The 22,843-nt window shown below is 37.5% G+C and overlaps 1 protein-coding gene across 2 annotated transcripts; it reads left to right on the top strand.

The window, feature by feature from the left end:
* Window positions 1–18,420: 18,420 nt before the first annotated feature.
* Window positions 18,421–20,817, top strand: LOC124865738 (transcription factor Spi-C). 2 transcript variants are annotated; one of them, XM_047361115.1, is made up of 6 exons: window positions 18,421–18,449; window positions 18,681–18,715; window positions 19,259–19,475; window positions 19,565–19,683; window positions 19,798–19,951; window positions 20,059–20,817. In XM_047361115.1, the coding sequence occupies exons 2-6, from the start codon at window positions 18,695–18,697 to the stop codon at window positions 20,364–20,366; spliced, it is 819 nt and encodes a 272-aa protein (XP_047217071.1). In that variant the 5' UTR covers window positions 18,421–18,449; window positions 18,681–18,694; the 3' UTR covers window positions 20,367–20,817. The 2 variants fall into 2 exon arrangements, with proteins under 2 accessions (XP_047217071.1, XP_047217062.1); XM_047361106.1 differs by having other exon boundaries at window positions 18,436–18,510.
* The last annotated feature ends 2,026 nt before the right edge of the window (window positions 20,818–22,843 follow it).

Raw genomic sequence — 22,843 nt, 5'->3', positions numbered from 1 at the left:
AGAACCTCTCCAGTAGTGGTGGCCTACCAAAATCACTTAAGGAATGCAGTGACTGCTCATCCAGGAGGCCACAGAAGAACCCAGATTAGCATTTAATTAACTGCAGGCCTCATTTACTTCAGTTAAGTTCACAATTCAACAATAATAAAGAAACTGGGCAAAAATTTGATCCATGGGAGAGTTCTAAAAAAATCACTCCTGACCAAAATAAAGACATCCAACATTTGCTAAAATAACAGCTCAACGATTCCCAAGACTTTTGGGAAAATATTTTGTGAACTGATGAGACAAAAATGATAGGTTTGGGTAGTTTGGGTTTATAACAAAATCAGAGTCAGAAAAAAATGTATTGCCAAGTAGTGTTTCACATGTACAAAGAATTTGCTTTGGTGGTATGAGATAATGAGATCATGAGATTCCAACGACGCTTTGGGACCTTGAGGACTTACTGTGATTAACTATAAATTCTCCTTTCTACCAGAAAACCCTAAAGGAGAATGCACAGCCATCACTTGTGATCTTAAACTCAAGTGCACTTGGGTAATGCAGCAAAAAAGTGATCTAAAGAACACAAGCAAGGCCACCTCTTAATGGATACAAGAAGAAGAAACAAAAAGTAAATGGCGGTTAGGAGTGGCCTATTTAAAGTCCAGGTTTAAATCCATTAACAGGCTAATCATGTTTGGAAACCTTCCAAACGTGACTCAAGTAAAACAGCTCTGCAAAGAAGAATGGGCCAGAATTCCTTCAGAGTGATGTCAGACTCATTGCCAGTTATCACAAACACCCGATAGCCATTGTTATCACCCAGGGTGGCACAGCCAGGTATTAGGTTTGGGGGAAATAGCTGTTTTACATAGGACCAGGTTGGTTTGGATAGCTTTTTGCCCTGAAAAGTAAAATCATAATTTGAAAACTGCTTCTTGTATTTACTCAACTAATATTGGTCTGATGTTAAAATTTGTTTGATTATCAGAAGAATTTAAGTATGACAAACAGGAGCCTAATACTTTTTTACAGAAATGTTTATCTTCAAAAAATACAAATGAAAATGAATTTGGACAGTTTGTGAGCAAAGACGAGAAGCTATCTAATTTCTGTGTGGAACACATTTGCGGTAAAAGCAGCAAGATATGTTTTTTTTTCATCAACTTTTACCTGAACTACCCTCTGTGTATCACAAACATTTGTAACAATGCTGGTAGTACAGCTTGCTTAAGACCCTGAGCAAGTCATAGCAATGACCTGATAATAATGTTACCTTAAGCCATGCTATGCCACGATTAAACTTTGTCTGCACTGATTAAGGTTCATTCCTGTCAGCATGTCAAAAGCTCTAAGTGGATGTAATGACAGCAGAGTCGGCATGTCATTCAGGTAACAATTACTTGGTCACTCTGAGCACACATAGACAGTGTACAGATTATTGCACAATTTAGCTAAGATGGTTAGGTGACCAATTTGTGTGGGGATTTATTAAAAGAGTCAGTGACATCAGAAGAAATATGCATCGTCTACTTAAAATACTGTACAGAACAGGAAAAGTCACTTAACATTAGGGAAGTATTTTCACATGAAAATTGAAATACTTATGTAGTGTTGCTGGCTGTATCCTTTTCTGACCAGTGAACCCATCTTCTGATGGGCACTTCCAGCAGGATACCATCTCAAACATGTTTCTTGTTTCTTTCAATTTGTGATCACTTGAGTTACCTATCTGAGAAACCAAAAAAACAGCAGAAACAGATGTTGACTGCTTTAGGGGAGACTCTTCCAAGTACAACAGTTACATCTTAAACACACAAAGCAGTACTTAGCCATGACTGATAATTCATATGCTTGATTTAATATATTAATAAAAAATAAAAAACATTCTCTTCAACTCATTAATGGGTTTATTACTTTGTTCAAACACTCGCTACAGTATGTCACAATAATTCTTCTGCTGCCCTCTCAGCACAAATCTCAAACCTCAGGAACCAAATCGCATGAACTTAACAAAGCAAACCACCCTGTTCTTCATTCCACTGACCTCACTTTGGCTTGTGAGGATTTCAACAGACGAGAAGTGATACATATAACAACAGCCACTCTGACGATGTCACGGTTTTTCTGCAGAAAGAGGAAGACCTTTGCCTGCCATAACAGAGCATCTCATAGCACGATGTGTACAAGCTGACGCACTCATCCCAGCTCCACCGGGCACTCCTGAATGTCCAGAAATCACAGCAGCAAAAAACCCAAGTGGATGTAATTACTATGGATTATACTTTACTCTGCACTGTGATATGTCCTCTTTGGAATTTCTTGTTGCAGTGCTTCTGTTAATGTTTCAAATACAATTTGGGTTTAGTAGGTTTTTTTCTGCAGAGAAGTGTTATTAGTTTAGGACAGGGGCACTTATTTTGGTATTTCCAGGAATATCATAACCTTTTACAAATGGCATGGTTATCTGTGAGTAGCAAATGTAATATACAGAAACAAGCAGGGGAGAGAGAACTTGTTTGTTGGATCTTAAAGCAGAATCTTTGATCTCTTGATTAAAAATGTAGTTTACAGTTAAGTAGGCCTCATCAATATCTATTCCAAGTTTTGGCATGCAAACATCTTGTATAAAGCTTTGGAGCATTGTAAACATTATCCTGCGCTGCCTGAATCTGTAAATGTGCTGATGCAAGCACTGGTTCAAAGATGCACAGAGCTGCCTGCAGGGTTGTAAACCATAAACCTTCTCACAGCACATAAATATTCAGTGAAAAGGTAAGATCAGCAGGTCACATCACTCCACAAAACAGATGTGTATTTAAAGGCCCCTGTTCTGATCAGAAGTGATGGAAATGTGACATTCAGGTAGAGACAATTTATGTCCTGCCTCTGAAATGCACAAGTGACATCAGCAACAGACATGTCTCAGTTAAAAAAGAACACTGCTCCAGTAAAAAACAAAAACAAAAACAAAAACAGCAGTTTTGCAAATCTACAAGCCAGGTCACAGTCTTGTTTGCACTGTGGAGAAATCAGTTAAGAAGTTAACAGATTTTTATTTTCAGTAAGTAAGCCACCTGTTTCTTGCCAGTGTTGCTGTTGGATTGACTGCATGTGGAACATCTGCTAACTTGAGTGTAGAGAGAGTATGTGGTTAGCAGATAAACTAAATGTCTTCTTTTTGTGTTTCAATAATCATGCACATCCCAGCAAAGCTTTGGTTGTGCTGTTCGCTACTCCACTTATGTTCAGACAAAACTTAAATAAAACAGACATAACTTGTAGCTTCACCAGGTGCTTGTTGAACATGCACCCAAAGCGAAATAGGATTATTTCTGTGACCAGCTGATTAATGTCCATTGGTTACATGCAGACAAAACAACAAGAATAATAGGGTGTCTCACTTTGAAGCAACCATTGAAATATATGTATGCCAGCTTCCTTGTTAGCTTTGGCAAAGGATTAACAGTAAACAGTAAAATCAGTAAAACACATAAAACAAAAAAAATGCTGCAAGAAAAAATCCACTATTATACTAAATTGAAAGCCATTTAATACAATCAAGTGATCATTAAACCTTAATGTTTTTGGAAGACACTTACGACTGCAGGAGATCAAAAAGGTATACAAGTTTTTACCCATGAACGGGCTTGTACTGTAAGTCAAAAGTAATGTTTTAAAATCAATCCCAAAATGAACAGGGAGGCAATGCAGAAAAGAAAGCACCAGGGAAAATTGTTTCTTTGCTTCGAGCTGCAGCATTCTGGAGCAGCTGCAGCCGTGAAAGACATGCCTGACACACGCCTACATGCAGAGAGCGACAGTTATCAAGCTGGGATGAAACAAAAGTGTGGATCACCCTTTCATCATCCAGGAAAGATGAAAAAAATCTAAAGCTGAAGTTTCTAAAGATTTCTGTACTGCTGAACTTATCAAAATTTAAAGGACTGAATATCACGTTCTTAACTCAAGATTTTAAAACAGACTCATAGCAACCCAGATTCTTTTTTGTGAATTAAATATAAAAAGAATACATAGTTATTTACGTGTAGTTTTAAACAAATATATTCCACGGCAATATTTACACTCAATTTCTGATCCCTTGCTTTTTAAAAGAGCCATTCATTACCAAAGCAGCACAGCAGACAGACGTTACATGAGACTTTGTTGCCAATGAAGCGAAAAGTGTGATGGAAAAGGGAGCTATTGTTTTCCTCCGGTCCCTCCTCGTGACAGCTGTGGAGTGGAGGTGTGGACCTGGAGCCGTGGGGATACTCTATGGCATGGTGCAGCCTGTGCTCACAGACAAATATGCAGTGTGATATCTATGTGTGGGCTTTCTTCTCTAAAAAAAAAAGGGCAGGGTCAGACTAACTCATCAAGCACCCTAAAGCCCTGATTGTGTTTTTTGTGTGGAAAAAGAAGTCACAGAGATGTTTTATTTCATCCTTGAAGCTCAAATAAAACATGACTCTGTGCTTATCTCGCTGTGAAAACAGATGATTTATGTACAGTCTTCACACTCGAGTTTATGTGTTGTTCTGATAAGCCTGGTAGGTCTGTGTCCATGTCTGCTCGCTTTATGAGTGTTTATTGAGACCACAGATTGTTGGACTGCCTACTGGAGGACACAAACAATCTTCCGTGGGAATGCAGTGTCCAACCAGTTCCCAGTCCCATTCCTTATCTCCAGCATTCCCATATGAGTAATGTATATCATCCTCAGAAAGCAGGAGCATTTGACTTGTCGGCTGTTTATGAACACATGCAAACTGAATGTATTTATACGTCAGCTGCACTGCAAGGTTGTAAAACTTACATGTAAAACTTAGATGGTATTGTTACAAAGATGATTGCTGCAAAAAAACGAATGTGCTGTACATGTCAGCCAAAAATGAAATAAGGACAGAAGGAAGAGCCAGAGAAGAAAGGTGTGTTAGACTGACAGAGTGTTGGAGAGGGTGGAGACAGTGTCAACCACAGGTTTTGCATATTTCCCCAACATATTTGCTACACAGATAATTTACTATCACAGAGTGCAGCTGCCTTCAAACCAGCCAGGCTGCCTCTTCTGACTCACCTGGCCTCTGAGACGAGCCCTGCCAGTGGGTGTGGACACTAAACAGTTAAGAAACAGTTACCACTCACAGATATTTCAAATAAACCTTCAGTGGAGCCATTTACTGAATGCAAACATTTATTGTTGCTTGTATCAAAGAGTGCTGTAAAAAGCCTATTTGTCCCCTGAAGATTTCTTCTGTTTTTCCTTTTTTGTCACACTTTAATATTTCAAATCATCAAACACATTTATATATCTAAGATGTCCTGAGTAAAAACAAAACAGTAGCTTTGAATGTTGATTTCATTTATTGGCACACAAAAGCAAACACGTAGCAGGCTAAAAGATTGCCAAAAACAACACCTTATACTCTGATCTAAAGAAATTCAACAACAGATGCAAAACAAATTTATTAACTGATATCAACATGGAAATTGTTACATTGCCATTTCTAAGGCTTTGGGACCCCAGCAAACCAGAGTCAGAGACAACATCCACAAATGGAGAAAACATGGAATTGTGGTAAATCTTTCCAGGAGTGGACTACCAAAATTACTCCTGCAGTGCTAAGTCAACAAAAGAAACTAGAACAGCAGCTAAAGCACAGCAGGCCTTACTTGCTCCTATTCGGGTCATTCAATAAGACAGGGAAAAGACTAGCAAAATTGATTCAGTTAGAGGGTTCAAAGTCAATCATAACTGCTCACAAAAATGCAAAGGCTCATCTCACATTTTTGCTTTCCAGAATTTTGGGAACAACAAGACCAAAGTAGAACTTTTTGGAAGGTGTGAATCCTGTTACATCTGGCATAAAGCTAGCAGAGCATCTCAGAAAAGAACATCCAACAAACTTGATTTTGTTAGATTGATGGTTTGGAAATGCTTCAGGACCTGGGAGCCTTGCAATGATCAATGGAACAATAACTTCAGCTCTCTACCAGAAAATCCTGAAAATTTCTGGCCATGCGTTTGTAACCTTAAGCTGAAGTCCATTTGGGTTATGCAGCTGGACAATGTTTCAAAGCACAAACAAGCAAGCACAGAAAAGAAAAAAGAAACAAAATGCCTTCATTTTGTTTCTTTTTTTTTTTTGTGTGGCCTATTTAAAGTTCAGGGTTAAATCTGACTGGGATACTATGGTATGACCTTAAACAGTATACGCTACAATCTGACTGAATTAAAGAAGAGCGGGGAAAAATTCCTTCGCGAAGATGAAGCAGACTCATTGATAGTTATCCCAAACAGTTGATGGGAGATGTTGCCACCAAGGACGGTAAAACCAGTTATTAGATTTAGAGGGCAATTACTTTACCACACAGGGCACATGTTGCATTTTTTTTTTCACTTATTGAATGAAGTAATTTATTAAAACCCTTTTTTTAAATATTTATTCAGGTTATTTTTGTCTGATATTAAAATTTATTTGAGCTGAAACATTTAACTGTGGCATAAAATGCCAAAACAAGATAAATATGTTTACACATGACTTTAGTTAAATTTGATGTGATTAATCACATTAAATGAATCAATCCAGTCAGTCCACCCTGTGAAGTGTTTGTGTTCTTAGATAGACTCCCTTTAGGAAAAAACAAGTCTGCCACTTATCACTTGACACACTCAAACACTCTCTGCTTCTGAGTGAGCGTTGGGGGAATTCCCACTTGCATGTGTACAGGTGATTTGCGTATATTCACTAATCTGGGGGGTTAAGCTTTAACTGTAAACTCACTAACACCTGGACACACAGACACACACACACGCATAAACACAAAGACCCTTGCTCATCAGCAACTGATGTTGGACTTGATAAAAGCCCATGCAATCATCTTAATTGCTTCAGAACAGACACATCAATGGCCAACCGTTGAACGTCACTAGTGACTCAGATGCACATTTAAATCTGCCTTACACACGCATATAGACATTATTACACATGTTTTGTAATAAACAAAATGTGCACACTGATGGAAGTTAATGACACGTACAGAAAGAAAAATATTGGCCTGCTTGAGGAAATAAAGTTACTGGACAGTAGGTTCTGCCACTTTGCATTGCCAATGATTCTTTAAACTAGTTACTGATTGAAGATCACATCCTCTATGCATAAATATATTGATCATGTTGGGTGTGGTTCTGGATGCACTTCAGGGGCACAAATCAGGTAAGGGAAACTGTGTTGGTGGGTATCTGGGTGTGTTTCAGACTGCCAGCGTCCAGAGTCTATCTGGCCTTATCACCTTGCCTGAGTCCTCCAGGTGCATGCCGAGCAATAGGAATCCTAACCGTCATCTATCTGACTGAAAGCCGAGGGTTTTTCCAAACACGTTTATCAACTCTCCTTTATTCATCTCCTCAAAGTGACCTTACATTTTAACAAGTAATCATAATTACTGATGCTACACCTTTAACTCCTACTGTAGCTAAAAGGCAATATCCATTTCTAATAACAGCTGTTTTTACTTTTGTTGCTATTTTAAGAAATGCAGTAGGACGGATTCTTAGAATTTCATCTAAGACAAAAGGTGAAATGTTTTCTTAAAGAGGTCTTTTGAATTTATGTTTAAAAAATGCAAAATGTTTAAATAAAAGTAAAAAAAATAAAACTGTGTGAAATAAAAGTTAAGAAATCAGCTGAGAGCCTGAGAAACTTTACAATGTGATAGAAACACTCAAATATTTACTTATAAATATGTGTTTTATTATGACAGAAGAGTGTAAGTTTGGAGACATACAGCAATGTTGCATGTCATTTCTGGTGAATCTGGTGGACAGTTATAGGAATATTATCACTGTAACCCATAAACATAATTTACACTCTCAAGCATTTGCAAGATAAAATATTTCCCGGAAAAGAGTTTTGTGAATTGGGTTTATTGATCTTGGAAAAGCATGAAGTCAAGCTGGTTGTTGTGGCATTCCCAGGACATACTTATTGATTGCTTCTTTAATTTATGAAAAGATTTGAGTTTACTGTCATCATTGTCTTCTTTTTGAAAGCTGAAATTATGATGTTACCAGACAAATTTAGGTGAAATTTTAAAAAAAATCTTAGAACATTCAAACTCTGTTATATACCTGTCCATACCTAATTATGTACTTATAGATTATGTACTTATAGATTTATCCATTGTCTTCTGCTTATTTAAGATCATGTCCCCAGACATCCCTCTCCCTGGTGACATCCTCCAGCTCATTCTAGGGGATCCCAAGGCGTTGTCAGGCCAGACAGGATATACAGTCCCTCCATCAAGTTTTCGGTCTTCTTCAGGGTTTCTTTCCAGTGGGACTTGGCGAGAAAATCTCTGAAGGGAAGCACCCAGGAGGCATCCTGATCTGATGCCAAAACTACATCAGCTGACTCCTTCTGATACAGAGAAGCAGGGCCTCTAATTTGATCTCCTGCCAGGATGATGGAGCTCCTCACCCTATCTCTAAGGCTGAGTCGAGCCACCCTCTGGATGAAGCTCATTTTAGCTGGGATCTCGTTCTTTCGGTCCTTTCCATATCTCATGACCATAGATGAGGGTTGGAAAGTGTATCGTTAACTCGAGAGCTTCGCTTTTTGACTCAGCTCTTTCTTTACCACAACAGACCGGAACAGCACCCGCATTACTGTAGACAAAGCCCCCAATCCGTCTGCCCATGTCCCTTCCATCCTACCATCACTCGTGAACAACACACCAAGATATTTAAACTCTTCAGCTTGAGGCAAAGACTGACCCCAAACACAGAGGGGGCAGTGCACCTTTTTCTGGTCAAGAACCACGGCCTCAGACTAGAGGGAGCTGACTCTCATCCCGGCTGCACGATGCACGCTGGGGGTGTTCCTTATAGATTTATGTTTGGGCATAAGACCTAATTTTGTATCCTCAGTGATGGCTTTTTTTTTAACATGGAGACATTTATAACAAAGATTAAACAAACATAACAAAGCTCCTGTTGTGTTTGGGTCACTTCGACTCTTGACAGCAGCAGCTCATAAACAGAAATTATGATCCTGATTGCATTGTGGTTCAGGCTGAATTAATGATAAACCTAACAAAAGGTTGGTATTTGTTTTTTCACTGAATCTTTTATTAGTCCTACATAATCTCCTGCCACAAGGACAAAACTGAAACGTGCTGTATAATTTTCATCTGTCATGTCAATATGACTATACTTTTACCTTATTTGCATGTATAGTTAGCATCCCTGAGGGTTAACACAGAGGTTTATGCTCTTCTGTACATTAAGCATGGGAACATTAACAACAGCTGCTCTGTGTATTACTGTTACTGGATGATTTTGACTTAGCATTAAGCTGCACGATAATGTTAAGTAATAAATGAGAAAAAAAAACTATCACTTCAAAATCAGCTTGATCAATGTAAGTAGAAGCTGATTGTATACAGTTAGTGATCCAACATAAACAATCATGCCACAGATTACATAACGTGTTCTATGAGAAGAAAAGTCAAAGCCTCACTTTGACTCCTTTAAACTTTCCTTTTTTCTTTGTGGCTTTAATCTTTCTCTTCTGACAAAATGTTTTTATTCAGAAGGCAATTTGCTGGTGAAAGGTATCACTTTGGGGAGCAGGTACTTTGCACCCTTTCAGTCCATGTTGGTCAAAACCTGCAATATTTTTATGAAACAAGCAAAGAAAAAACTGCGATGTGTACGTTTTTGTAGCCCTAAAACTTATAAAGCGTCTTACACTTTTGTCTTATTAAAAGAAAGATGCACATTTCTTGATTTTTCGGGGTTGTATTGTTTGCATTTTTGTTTGTGTAGAAAAATAAAATGTAATCAATAATCATCAATACGAATGGAATACGGGTTTCTCTTTCTCCTTGCTATATTTAGCCAAGTTTAATGAATGGGTGCACCCAAGTCTGCTTTTCAAATTACTGGACGTTCAGGTCCTACCTGGCACTAACATAAAAGAAATAAAGGAATGTGTATAAAACAAAAGACGCACTCTTTTTGTTGTGCCAAACATTTTCCATTTCAAGATTGTAATGTTAGCGAATTACACTGAATGTTTTTAAAATGCGTAACTGCCAGTGCTGGCCGGAAAAACTTGTTCAAGTTTTCCCTGCCAAGTAGTGTCGGGCTGCAAAATTAACTTTTCCAACTGGTCCATACGAAGGACTATGGACACCTTAGCTTTAAGAGAATTGAATGTCCCGACAAGAAAATGATACTAAACACTTATCAAAGCTACTTTTTGAATGAATAAAGCAGACAAAATTAAACTTCTGGAATGCTCTTTTAAGAGTCCCTACCTCAACCCTATTGAGAACTTGTGGACTATGCTTGAAATCTGGATTTGTGTCAGAAAACCAGTCAATTTTAATGAATTCTACAACTTCTTCCAAAAACTTTGGAAGCTTTTGGCAGAATTCACTTAAATTGGTTTATGTTGACATTTGGTTGAGGTGCAACTTGCCGGGAAACATTTAACCAAATTGTTATATTTGAGATTATTTTTTCTGACCCACATGATTGTTGTACCAGAGTTTGTTGACAGGTTGTATGTCGGAGAGCGGGCAGGCAGACGAACTCACAGGTAAAGCAGCTGTGGGTGACGACTCAAGGCTGAGGTTCTTCTGGGAAATTAAGGAGATTTTGGAGTTGGCATGGAGGACACTGAAGCACAGAGAGAAGATGTGCTCAGACCAGAAAACCTTTGTCCAAGGGTTCAAGTTTTCAGGAGTCGATCAGGTAAGATGCCTTCCAGGGCTGATCTGAGAAAGCACAGAAGACAGAAACACATATAATCTCGAAGGGAGCTTAGAAACTGAATGTTTGGCTTGATTCTGGTATATGTTGACAATCTGGTGTTGAATGGTCGTCCTGCAGCTCCTTATGAACCTGGGTAGGAGATGAGGAGATTGCTCTCAGGTGTGAGGGCAACCAGCTGTCTCAAGCACGCCCACCGCTCTGAACCTGTCACTTGTGGAAGAGGTAAACAATGTCCCCCCCCAGCATACTCACACTCCAAAACATGACACAAATATTAGTTGGGGTCTCTGTGTACATTGACTGTATGTATAATTTTGAAACTTTGTGGATTACAGAAATTCCACATTAAATTTGAATTTGTGCACCTAATTCTTTGCTTAAAATCACTAAAGTTGTATATGGTACATTTGTTTTACACTAAACAAAGAAACTGTTCAATTGTATCGTTAAATGCCTTCTGACTGGAATTGTACTTGTATTTACCACAAGGAAAAGCACATCTTTATCATAATAATCCAGAGACAGGGAGAAAACACGTGATATTGTGATGAAAACCAAACCAGTGTCACAGAAACATTTGAAAATAACAATGTAATGAAAACAGTCTAATAAAATACAATACTATAGAAAATTCCTGGGTCATCCTTCACCTAAGAAAAAAGAAATGTTTCAGAGGAATCAGACTTTCCAGCTCTTTCGAAGTTTTTTTTTTTTTTTTTTGGCTATAGGGTGTTTTATAACTCATTTTTATTCTAGTGATTTTCAGTCCAGTACATGCCACTTTACAGAGTAATGTTGCTTCTTTTTTATTTTCGTCATACAACTCCAAAAAATCATTTAGGAAATTTAAATACTCCTAAAGTAGGTCAAACAACCGTGTTTGTGTCTACCACAACAGACAGCATAAACCTAAATTTCCACACCTTCAAACCAACATCAACAGGATACAATTACTCACATTTGTTTTGCTGAACCTATGACCATTACCAAAGAAAACACAATTTGGCAGTCATGAAATAGTATTTTAGTAAAAACAAAGTGGTTCCTAATCAATTGTTAGCTGAAAACTTGACATTCAGTAGACGATAATACAAGTGCATCCCTCAGGTCCTGAGTCAATCATCAATTTTTTATCTGTTTCTGAGAGCCATGACTTTCACTTACCAAATAATTTTTTTAATTCGTAGATTTTGCAGCTAATTTGACAACTTTTTAAATACCTGCTGTTCAATTTGCTATCATGGTGATGCACAAAGACTGGAAAGAAAATTTATAGAAAAAGCGGCTTGAGTCAAAAAAAAAATTTAAGATCGGAAAGCCCAATTAATTTCTGACGGCAGCCACTCTAAAAGATAACAGGATCATCTGGCTCCTTTTAAACAAATAAAAATTAAAGAATGTTTTTAAATGTTTACACAGTACTGTACCCTTTAACTTACTTGGCCTCCATAATCAATATTCTCTGTGCATCTTTCATCTTTGCAACAATAATTCAGCATAATGCACTTCTACACTAAACAATGACAAGTTTTTAGACCTATTCCTGTAAATCCAATCCCAGGTTTTATCATGAAGAGATAAAGGCCAGGTATAAAACACAGATGTCATATTTTATCTTTCCAAGGAGGTCAATTGTGCCGAACTTGGATTAATTATGACTCTGCATCACACATTTCTCAATCAGTAGCATTTTAATTCTTCCCTGATTTATTTTATTTGTTATGGGTTAATCTGTCAACATTTACGCCTTTTGCCCCAGAATGCCCTTCATGAACCTATCCTAAGTAAGTGATAAGTGAAGTTGATCTGTATCATTTTCTGCTCTCTCTTGTTTCCAGCTGAGGCTTGGAAGTGATATAATTTTAGCATACATATGTTTTTGGACTGTTTTGGGAATCCCTCATGAATGCCGGTTATTCAGCCTACACAGAAAGCACCAGGAAACTGAATATTTCCAGCTTTAGCTATCTGTTTTAATGTTTTCAGTGATAATAATATGCACTTTTAAATCAATGTAAAAAAATGAGAAAAAGTAGCACTGGCAGAACATTGAAATTTTGATTTAAAATAATTTGTTAAAGGATCTTTGTATTTACGTTCTAGCAAAACAGGAGAAACGAGTACAATTTATTGTCATCTCCATTCAGCATAAATCCAGATTAGTTGAACCCAGAGGCTAAAGCTAACACCTAGCTCAAGAGGGGCCAAGAACAAAGCGACAGCCACCGTCCATAAAATAATTCCAAACTGTCATGGCGGTTTATGCTAACGCTATTTTATGAATCTCAAAAACAAAGTCACATTTGCACTGGGTAATTATTTACAGTGAAATCAGTCATTGTCAACACAGAAGTAGAGGTTGGAGTTAGTGTACCACCAATAATCTTCCTGTCTAAAACAGGTACTCAAAACAGAATATATAAAGCATTTACATTCACACTACCTAATAAAAATCAATTAAATAGCCTTTATTACAACTGGTGTAATATTTAGGTTTTCACAGAGTTTCACTTTAATATCAGAAAGTTACTTACCAAAGCAGACTAATATTGCCTTTAAAGAATCTCATGTCTCAAAAACATCAAAGCTCCAGTAAAGCAGTAAAACAAATTAATAAAATAGTGTTCACTTAAACCACCATATTATTGTAGCTTTTCACACGGCTTTACTTTTTTATCAAGCAGTTACTCAGACCTGAAATGCATTACATTTCTGTTTCACACAGGGAGATTATTTGTGGCGCACCACCTCCGACCTCCATTTTACCTGTAAATAAATGTCAGGTTCTGTGTATATAATTGCTCAATTACTGTGGGGAAAGTTTCAGATAACATATAAACCGCTATTAAGTTTTTGATATTGGTTGTTTTTTTTTTTGTTTTTTTTGTTTTAAGTTGATTTAAGACAGCAGAACTTGGTTTTTGAACTACTTTTTTGTCAAACCACAGCTTTCTTCCCTCCATATAAGAGCATGTAACTGTCAGTGAAATTATGAAAACTCATGCCTCAAACTTCCAAGGCTCAGGTTCTTGGTGAAAACTCCATGTGCGCTAAACAACCAGAGTAAATTCATGCTCTAGTCTTAAAACGTTTTAGCTGTTTATACGAACTCTGGTTTTTAAGCCTTTAAAACATTGTGAAAGGTTTGCATTAGACAGTTATTTACAGAGATGCCATTTATTTTTTATACAGAAAATGGAGGTAGGAGGCGGTGCGCCACCAAAGATTGTCCTGTATGAAACATTACAAAGTTTGGAAAATGTAAAGCAAACTCCTCACTAAACAAGTCTTTCGTCTCCCTGGAATTCCACAGGACATTTTCTCTGACAACAATTTTGTTTAGCTCTCGGAGCCAAGATTTCATTAACTTCAGGTTACCACCCACAGTCTAATGGTCAGACCGAAAGATTAAATCAGCTTTGGATCTATGTCACTGAGTTTCCTGGACTTTGTTTCTGAAAGAAACTCTGGAGGATCAAGCCTGTCTTCGTTCTGAGGATTCCTATCCTGTGATCTACCTTCTTTTGGATTCGCATCAAGCTGGCAGCTTCCTGTCCTCTTCGTCTCCTGAGCCAAGCCACAAGCGTACCCTGTCCATCCTCAAACGTAAGCCACCGCACATCGAACTTGTTTGCAGTAACCTGAGCTCCACAGAACAGCACCAAGTGAACTCTCTACGGATATACCTGCTTAAGACCTGGATCCTGAATCTCATTCCTCCTGGTGACCTGACCACCATAACTCAGTAAGCTGATCTCAGTATCAAAATAACTATTTGCCCTTAGTTTCGTTTTTCCCTCCGTTACCCGTACTCATCCATTCTCTTCACTTCTCTCCTTACAATGAGATATTTCGTCCGTTCCATTCCTGACTATATCTTCAATAAACAACTTTTATTTTACTTCCTCCTCCTGAGTGTTCTCTGTATGTGGGTCCAAGCTATTTTCGAACATAATGACAAAGCATTTCCCTTCAAAGTAAATGTCTAATTATAAAGCAAAACAGTGTGAAAACCAAGGCTGTTTAATTGATTTTAACACTGCCTTGATTACTTTTCTATTATAATTGATTATGTTTATTATGTTTTTTCAGACTGAAATTAATGTTAAAATTTTGGAGTGGTGCAGCCAGAGTCTCGACTTTAATCTGACAGTTGATCTGTGAAGTCAGCAAAATATTAGGTTGATTGGTAGGTCTTCTAACCTCAAAAGACCCTTTGAAATAATATTTTCTTTCTGTGATCTATATGTGTTCATTACGGCTCGTGAGCAACTTTAAGGTCCTGAAGATTTGAGGTCACTCCACCAACATTAAGCCCCTGATCCACCTTGGGAAGTAGTGAAAAACCTGTAACCATTATGAACTGTAATGGTTAATACAGAATTGCAGACCAAGGGTCATATAGTGATATGACTTAAAAGTGAAGACAGCTGCAGAAGCAGCAGGAATCTGGTGTGCAGTGAGAACAAACACCCTGCTTGATCTTCCACAGTCTGTCTAATCTGAAATATACATTGCTCAACAGAATCTGATGCAGATGATGAGGATGGTGCATGAAAATGTTTTTTTGTATTTAAAGCACAGAGTTGAAAAGAAGATTTCGCATTGCTAAGGTAAATGCTGCGTGTTGTAAGCTACGCCCCTTTAGTTCTGTAATCTCAACAGGACTTTTGTGAAAACACTTAGGATCCATGATCTTGACAGATTGGCTTATAATTGTCTGTTATGAAAGAAGGGTTTGATTGCTTTATAATACCAATACATATGTTTAGCAAAACGGATAAATGGCAATCCCCAACTATCCCTTTAACTGAGATTATTGGAGCAACAAGACACTAGACCACTGTATTTTAAAACTAATTATTCATCTAATCTATTTCAGAATGCCTGAAAACCCAGCAATCACTCTGGTAGTCCTGTCCCGTCGCAACAGGTTATTTCAGTCTTTTGATTTAACAAGTTTGTTGTTACAGTAAAAAAAAAAACATAGCTGGGGGAATCCCTTAACACCGACACAAAGGGGAAAAAAAATGTGTTGCCCTGCCGTTTTTTGTAGGGGAATCTAGAACTGATAACACACACACCCACACAAATGGTACAAATGGTGTAATGGTACAAAAGGAACAGACCACATAGGTTGACACAATAAAGCATACATGCAGTATTACCTGTCCATGACATCATATATGGCTAACCTAGGCTGTGATGCAATCCTGGTGTCTGTTTGCTTCCCTGTAGTGGTTTACTGATCTCATTTTGTCTGTCAGATATAGGTATGTTTGCAGAACTGAGCAGAGAGCTTAAGGTATCACCAGATGGCTTCTAAACCAAATGTATTGCTGACAGTAAAGCTAATGGTTTTCTAAAGTTTTCTAAAGTTTTTTTTGTCTCCTTAGATTCCCCTTACTGCCCATATACTTATTGTGTTTTATACCATTTGTAAGATAGCAACCCTAGTATATAGATTAATATCCAAATTGTTGCATATGTATGTTTTGATTATATAGTAAATAGGAAGGTTTATTAAATTGCTACCACCTTAAAGCTCCTTTGTGACAAACCTGGTTTACATTTTTTGCTGTGAAAGATTTATTACTGAATAAACAGATATATCTCTTTGTCATGTTAGCAGATATAACACCAATATATCATCATAAAACAAAAAAACATACGGCCATATTTTCTTTTCTTAACACACTGGAACTTCTGTCCATTTAGAGCATGCATGTGTTAAAGCAACGAGAAGTTAAAAGTGTCTTCAAAAGCTAATTAGTCTCACATTTGTACCATTTTAATATATATTCTAGAGGACAGCAGACATGTTTACTTCACTATAATACCCATTTAAATTAGTCTATCTGTATAGTTTTAAAAGCACATTAAAGCCGAAAATAATCCAAAGCCTCATCATTTTCCTCTATTGTGCCTCTTATGTGACATATCCAATGATAATAAACCACACAGGTTCTGATCTCCAGGAAATAAAACTACAAAATGAAAAAGTGTGGTAAAAGTAATATTTTTTTTTCATTCTTAAAATACAGGTGCCTCTCAATATCTGAGTATTATCAGAAGGCAATCTATATTGTTAAGTAAAAGTATAGCTTCATCACACAGAGAGAGATATTTCTGTACGTTCTAATTTTTGTAGAAACCAAATTTTTAATTTTCACTGGCTGTAAGCCATAATCGATAAACACTTGAAATCTCACTCGAAAGCTTTGTGTTCACAGAAAGAAAAAGCAAACTGAGGTTTGCAGTGAGGTTCAGTAAAGCAGCATGACTTCAGTGACTATAACCTGGCAGTCAGGTTAGTTCGGGTTGTGTTTCTAAACTTGAGAGCAGGAAATCCTAGGTTATAACTTCACAAAGGGAAAAAATATATTTTGCCATATGTCTTTATTTGCTAATTAACAACTTAAGTGTTTTTTGCTCTTGGAAAGCATAAATGTTTGGAGCTAATGTTTGATTTTGGTCCAATTGTGTATTGTTACATTGTTCAGACTACTAATATGTATCATACAGTCTGAAAATGTATATCTTTTTTATAATAACCTAAATTTGCTGGGCTCCTTGACTGAAAGAGACACACGCACTCTAATGTATAAAACTACATTCCAATGGTTTAGACGGCTTAAATAAATATACAGTAGAAAGCTAGTATTGTTTCATTTTTTACACATAGTACAGGTAGTACAGAAAGGGAACTTTTTCCAGCTTCAGAGCAACATCATATTAGCTATATGTACAGGAGTATTAGGTATTCTATGGCAGAGGTCCAGAATCAATGTTCTGCAGCCTGAAGAAACAGTTATTGCCTTATTCTCAAATGGAAAACAGCCCATTTCTGTTTCCCATGTTCTATAGTTAAAGTAGCCAGATGCACTACAGTGAATAGAATAATGTAGCTGTTTGATAACGGATTTGTTTAATGAGTCATCGTTTAATGTAGTTTTAAAGAAACATTTCTGGGTTTTTTTGTTAAAAATGAAGAGGGCCGATATTATATTGTGGGAGACTACAGAGATTACAGGTAAGGTTCTTGAATTTGCTTTAATTGTATATTTGTGTTCACACACACTAATCTTAGTTGGTCAAATTACACTCCCAGTGTTTAATTTAACAACATTCTTGTTAACTTATGATTATTTGTTGTGCTGAACTTTTTCTATGTCAAGTGGTGTCCAAAATTCTACAGAATAAGCTGGATTTTTATTTAGAGTTAAGTGAAACAAACTTTATTAACTTAAGCTCTAAACACTTAGTAACAATTAATAAAATTTACAAGCAGAAATTAAGTAAACAAAGAGTGAAAAAGTTTTGTGAATACTTATCTTTTAGAGAATTTGTTATGTAAGAATCACTTGTCAAAAGTTTTATATAAAAATAAAAATTAGGTTATAAAGGAATATAAAGCAAATTCAGTCAATTTTGCTTGAAGCCTACAATCTAACAATTGGCACCTTTTTGTCAGAAAGAGGCTTATAGTAACATTTCTTTAATGAACATTGGCAATTGGGAAAATTTCTCACATTAGATCAGCAGATATCCAGAATACCCCTGCAAACTCTGCAAACCGCTCCCACCTCAGCACTCGCTGGCCAATGGGAAGGGGAAGGAGGGCGTGTGCGCACACACTATAAGAGAGATGAGGCCCAGGTGGTGGAACATCGAACAGGTGAGCACTCTTATTCTCATGTTGACACTCTTCACTGCACCAGACACCGGACTTAACAAAGGTACAGATACATTTTTATGGGATTTATTTTCTTTATTTTTGTCTTTGGCTGTCATATGATTGTCTCTTACGTCTTAGAGAAGTGTGTGTGAAAGCATCTTTCACTTCTGTTTTATGTTTTTTGGTTTGAATCTGCTGATAAATAAGAGTTTTGTTTCTCTGTTTTTCTAGATTGTCTTTAAAGCATGTTGACGGAGTTGGAGACGGTGAGTTTAATGCCGCCTTTTGCTGATATTATGATTATATTTTACTGCTGATGGGGTCATGTAAAGTCATTTAAGATTCAATTTTTCTCACCAAGGGCTATTTCTAGCAGCCACACATCAGTGGTGGCTGAATGTTATCTATGCTGATGAAAACATAAACTCGTGCATAAATTTGCCAGTCAAACTAAAATACACATGATCCCTGTGTTGGTAACTGGCTCTTTTCCAGGACCCAAACCTTTGCTGGGAACATATGTATCTAATTAGAATTAAATGTATCCTATTATTTAAAAAAATTATATAATAATAATCATTGGTTGTTTGTTTAGAAAATGGCATATGGAAAAATCATTACATCACAGAAAAGACAACTTCATTTAAAATGAATGAGATGGTAACAATAGGATTCATACAAAAAACGTGGAGTCTATTGCCTCAGGCTAAAACTGACAAGAGATCAACACCACATGTCATGCAAAATGCTCATGAAAACCTGAGAGAGTCTGAAGTCTAATAGCTTCCATCCTGCTCTTTGAATTTTAGATGGCTTATGTGACTGAGGTAAAGCTGGGTGGATGCCGGGGTTCCTGGAGTGGGTCACCTCCCTCGTCCTGTGCTGAGGTAGACCTGGAAGTCATCGAGGAGTACCTGCAGGAGCATTCGCTCGAAGTCCAACCTGCTCACACACCTGCAACATCTATGACAGCTAACATGGGTCACCAAACACACACTCACTCCCACCAAGATGCCAGGATTGTAGGTTGGTTGAATGCTGGCAGCAGAGGTGTAATGTTAAAGCTTGTTTTTAGATCTTCTGCCTGACTGAATCTTGTGCCTGACTCTTTTTAGAGAACAGCTGGTCAGGTCAGCATGCATATGAGTGGTGCTATGGCTGTCATACTCCAAATGAAGAATACAAGGGGCCAGCTGCACATCCAGCCTGGCCAAGTTCACAAGACAACCAGTGGGTGAGTTTGGCATCTAAGGAAACTTGATACAATGATCTGAGAGAAAAGCCAAGCCTTTTCAGTTTAAGACCCTTCTTCAGTTGGATTTATTTGTCTTGTTCTTTTTTTTTCCAGGAACATATTACATACTCTTACAAGGCTCCTGTATATATTGATTCAGATTCACAGTCCAGCAGTTCCCAGTATCAGGATTACCAAGATTCACCATCACCACCCTCTGACAGAGGGGAGAGGAAAGGCAGAATCTTGCCTCCGGTACCATTATCAGGTATAATAACTTAAATAACAAAAGTGTGTGACAGAGTGTCTTTGTCCAACTACACACAAGATGAGGTCAGGTCAAACCCAGTTTTTTCTTTGCTTCCTCTTCAACAGGAAAGAGGAAGGAGCGCCTGTTCCAGTTCCTGTTTGAGATGCTCCAGACTCCATCGATGAGGAGCTGCATCTGGTGGGTCCAGTCCTCCTCTGGAACCTTTCAGTTCTCCTCCCAGAACAAGGAGAGCCTAGCGCAGTTGTGGGGTCGCCGGAAGGGGAACCGCAAGACTATGACCTACCAGAAGATGGCACGGGCACTGAGAAACTACTCACGGACTGGCGAGATTCACAAGGTGAAGAGGAAGCTCACGTACCGCTTTGATGAGAAAACGCTGAGAGGCTTACAAGGAGACTCCAAGTTAGAGTAGTGAGCGTGACAAAGAGTGGACTTCAGAAGATCTAAGGATACACTTGACATATTTTGTACAGATTGTGACTGTAAGGTATTTTTCAATGACCAATGAATACTAAGTATTTCAAAAGCCAGAGCATGAACTACTGTCAGTTTGAGCTTTTGTAGATGCAGCAGTGAAGTTTGAAAGAGGGCTGAACAAGAAATTATGAAAGTGATACATGCAAACTTCAGGCTGTGAATGAGCGGTCGGCTGGCAATCACCAAGTAAATCTAAAAGATTATAAGATATTATCTACTTTATAAGTAGAATTTAAATCATTCTCTTAATAAAAGTTGCTTTTCTTCCTTTTTGTGATTCTGTGTTGCAGATATACAAAAGCACATGAAAATTTGTCTGTGTAAACCTGATCTGTTTTTGTCAAAATGTCTTGTTTAAGATAAAATAAATCTAAAAATGACTTGTACATTAGAGTTTCTACAGTCTGCCTTTTCTCAGTCTGTGTACACAAACAAAGATACCTAGTGAAGAGCACCTCTTCCAGCAAAACATAAACGTGCTTGAAGCAAGCCCACATACACAAACTTACTGTACAAGAACATAGACAGACATGTGACCGTAGCCAAAATTGTATGCAAAGCAAGGATGCATCAAAACTGCCAAAGCAAACAGACCTGCTAATCAGTAACATCCAAAAAGTCCCACCTAACAAAAAGAAAGGCGCACAAACACACACACACACACACACACACACACACACACACACACACAGGTAGATGAATCACACACACACACACACACACACAGGTAGATGAATCACACACACACACACACACACACACACACACAGGTAGATGAATCACACACACACACACACACACACACACAAACTGAACAAAGTTTACAGGCCAGGAATAACTGTTATAAAGTTGCCAAAAGCACACTAACTCAATTTCTTTATAGTAAACTCATCCAGGGGGTCATTCTCAGCTATCTATCATGTTTTTATTAGAATAATCTTTGTGACCTTTGTGCTCATGTTACATGCATGAATTTGGAAGACAAAGTAGTTCTTTGATCTCACATGCTCATTGAGACACACTTTTCAGATAGTCATTCATTATCAGGCTGGTTCATACATATAAATATCTGAGCATTTTGATTGATGACACCCTTACTTTTACACCCCATCTGGAAAATCTCTTAAAAAGGCTCAAATTGAAGCTGGGTTTTTATTTTCAAAACAAGTTATGACATATGATGGTAGAAAGCAGCTGGTCGGTGCAACATTTATGTCAGTACTGGACTATGGAGATCTTTTGTACACGATTGCTTCTACACAATGTCTCAGGATGCTAGACTCTGTCTATCTCTCTTCTCTAAAGTTCTTTGCAAACTGCAAAATGTAGACACACCATTGTGATTATTATTCATGGGTGGGATGGTTTGGTTTGGCTCCTCGAAGGAATTCTCATTGGTTAACTTTTGTTTACCATGCATTACGTGGACTGTTTCCGGCCTGTATCTGTTCTGTAATTACATTGAGAGATGTTGATTCGTATACCTTTCGTTCACACAATTTCCTGCTTCTTTCTGTCCCTTTTGCTCGGACTGATTTGGGCATAAAAGCCTTTGTTCACTCAGCTCCTCCTCCTGGAACCTGCTTCAGAACACTTTTAAATTAACTGAACATATCTCACTGAGTGCTTTTATTTCCAAACTAAAAGTTATTAAGGCTGATTCAATAACATGTACCTGTTTTTCATAATTTGTTGCTTTTCCTTTAACCATGTAACTTTGTGTTTTATTTGTTGCTGCCTCTTGGCCAGGACTCCCTTGAAAAGGAGGTTTTTAATTTCAATGGGACTCTCCTGGTTAAATAAAAAAAAAAAAAAATACATTTTATTATAATTTTTTTCACTGTATCAGTAGAGAAATATACAATACTCCTCTTTAACTGGTACTCCTAAAGATGTGTAAAAAGCCTATAAATAATATTTTACTGCTGTAGCATAATGATACTGAAATACAAAAATCAAACCTTTTATTTGTGGTTAATACATAAGTATATTCAATAGGGGAATAGATCAAAATTAAGAAATATTTTGGTATTTTTTTAAACCAGTGTTACACCTTTTGCACCCATGCTGTTAATATCAGAATCAGAATCAGAATCAGCTTCATTGCCAAGTTCGTACATACAAACAAGTAATTTGACTCCGGTACACTTTGCTCTTTGGTTTTTGTTTTTTGCATTGAAGAATATACATATATACAATATACAAATATACACATATATATATATGAAAAGGCGCATTTGCAACATCTGTATGGTGTGGTTTGGTACTCTATAAAATTTTCAACAGAAACAGCCTGGGGGAAGAAACTGTCTCTGTGCCGGCTGGTTTTAGTAAACAGTGCTCTGTAGCGGCGGCCTGAAGCTAAAGCTCTGAACAGTTTATGTGCAGGGTGTGTGGGGTCTGCAGAGATGT

The sequence above is a fragment of the Girardinichthys multiradiatus genome, chromosome 1, assembly GCF_021462225.1.
Source record: "Girardinichthys multiradiatus isolate DD_20200921_A chromosome 1, DD_fGirMul_XY1, whole genome shotgun sequence".
In the NCBI taxonomy this organism is placed as follows: Eukaryota; Metazoa; Chordata; class Actinopteri; order Cyprinodontiformes; family Goodeidae; genus Girardinichthys; species Girardinichthys multiradiatus.
Note: the sequence above shows the minus strand (reverse complement) of the source record. Positions and strands in the feature narration are given on the sequence as shown.

What these genes read in the sequence shown, in the direction of transcription:
- LOC124865738 (XM_047361115.1), top strand. Translation starts at nt 18,695, where the DNA reads ATGTTGACGGAGTTGGAGACG. An exon ending in CCAAGATGCCAGGATTGTAG is followed by an intron (nt 19,476 to 19,564) that starts GTTGGTTGAATG and finishes GACTCTTTTTAG; the next exon opens with AGAACAGCTGGTCAGGTCAG. An exon ending in GTTCACAAGACAACCAGTGG is followed by an intron (nt 19,684 to 19,797) that starts GTGAGTTTGGCA and finishes TTTTTTTTCCAG; the next exon opens with GAACATATTACATACTCTTA.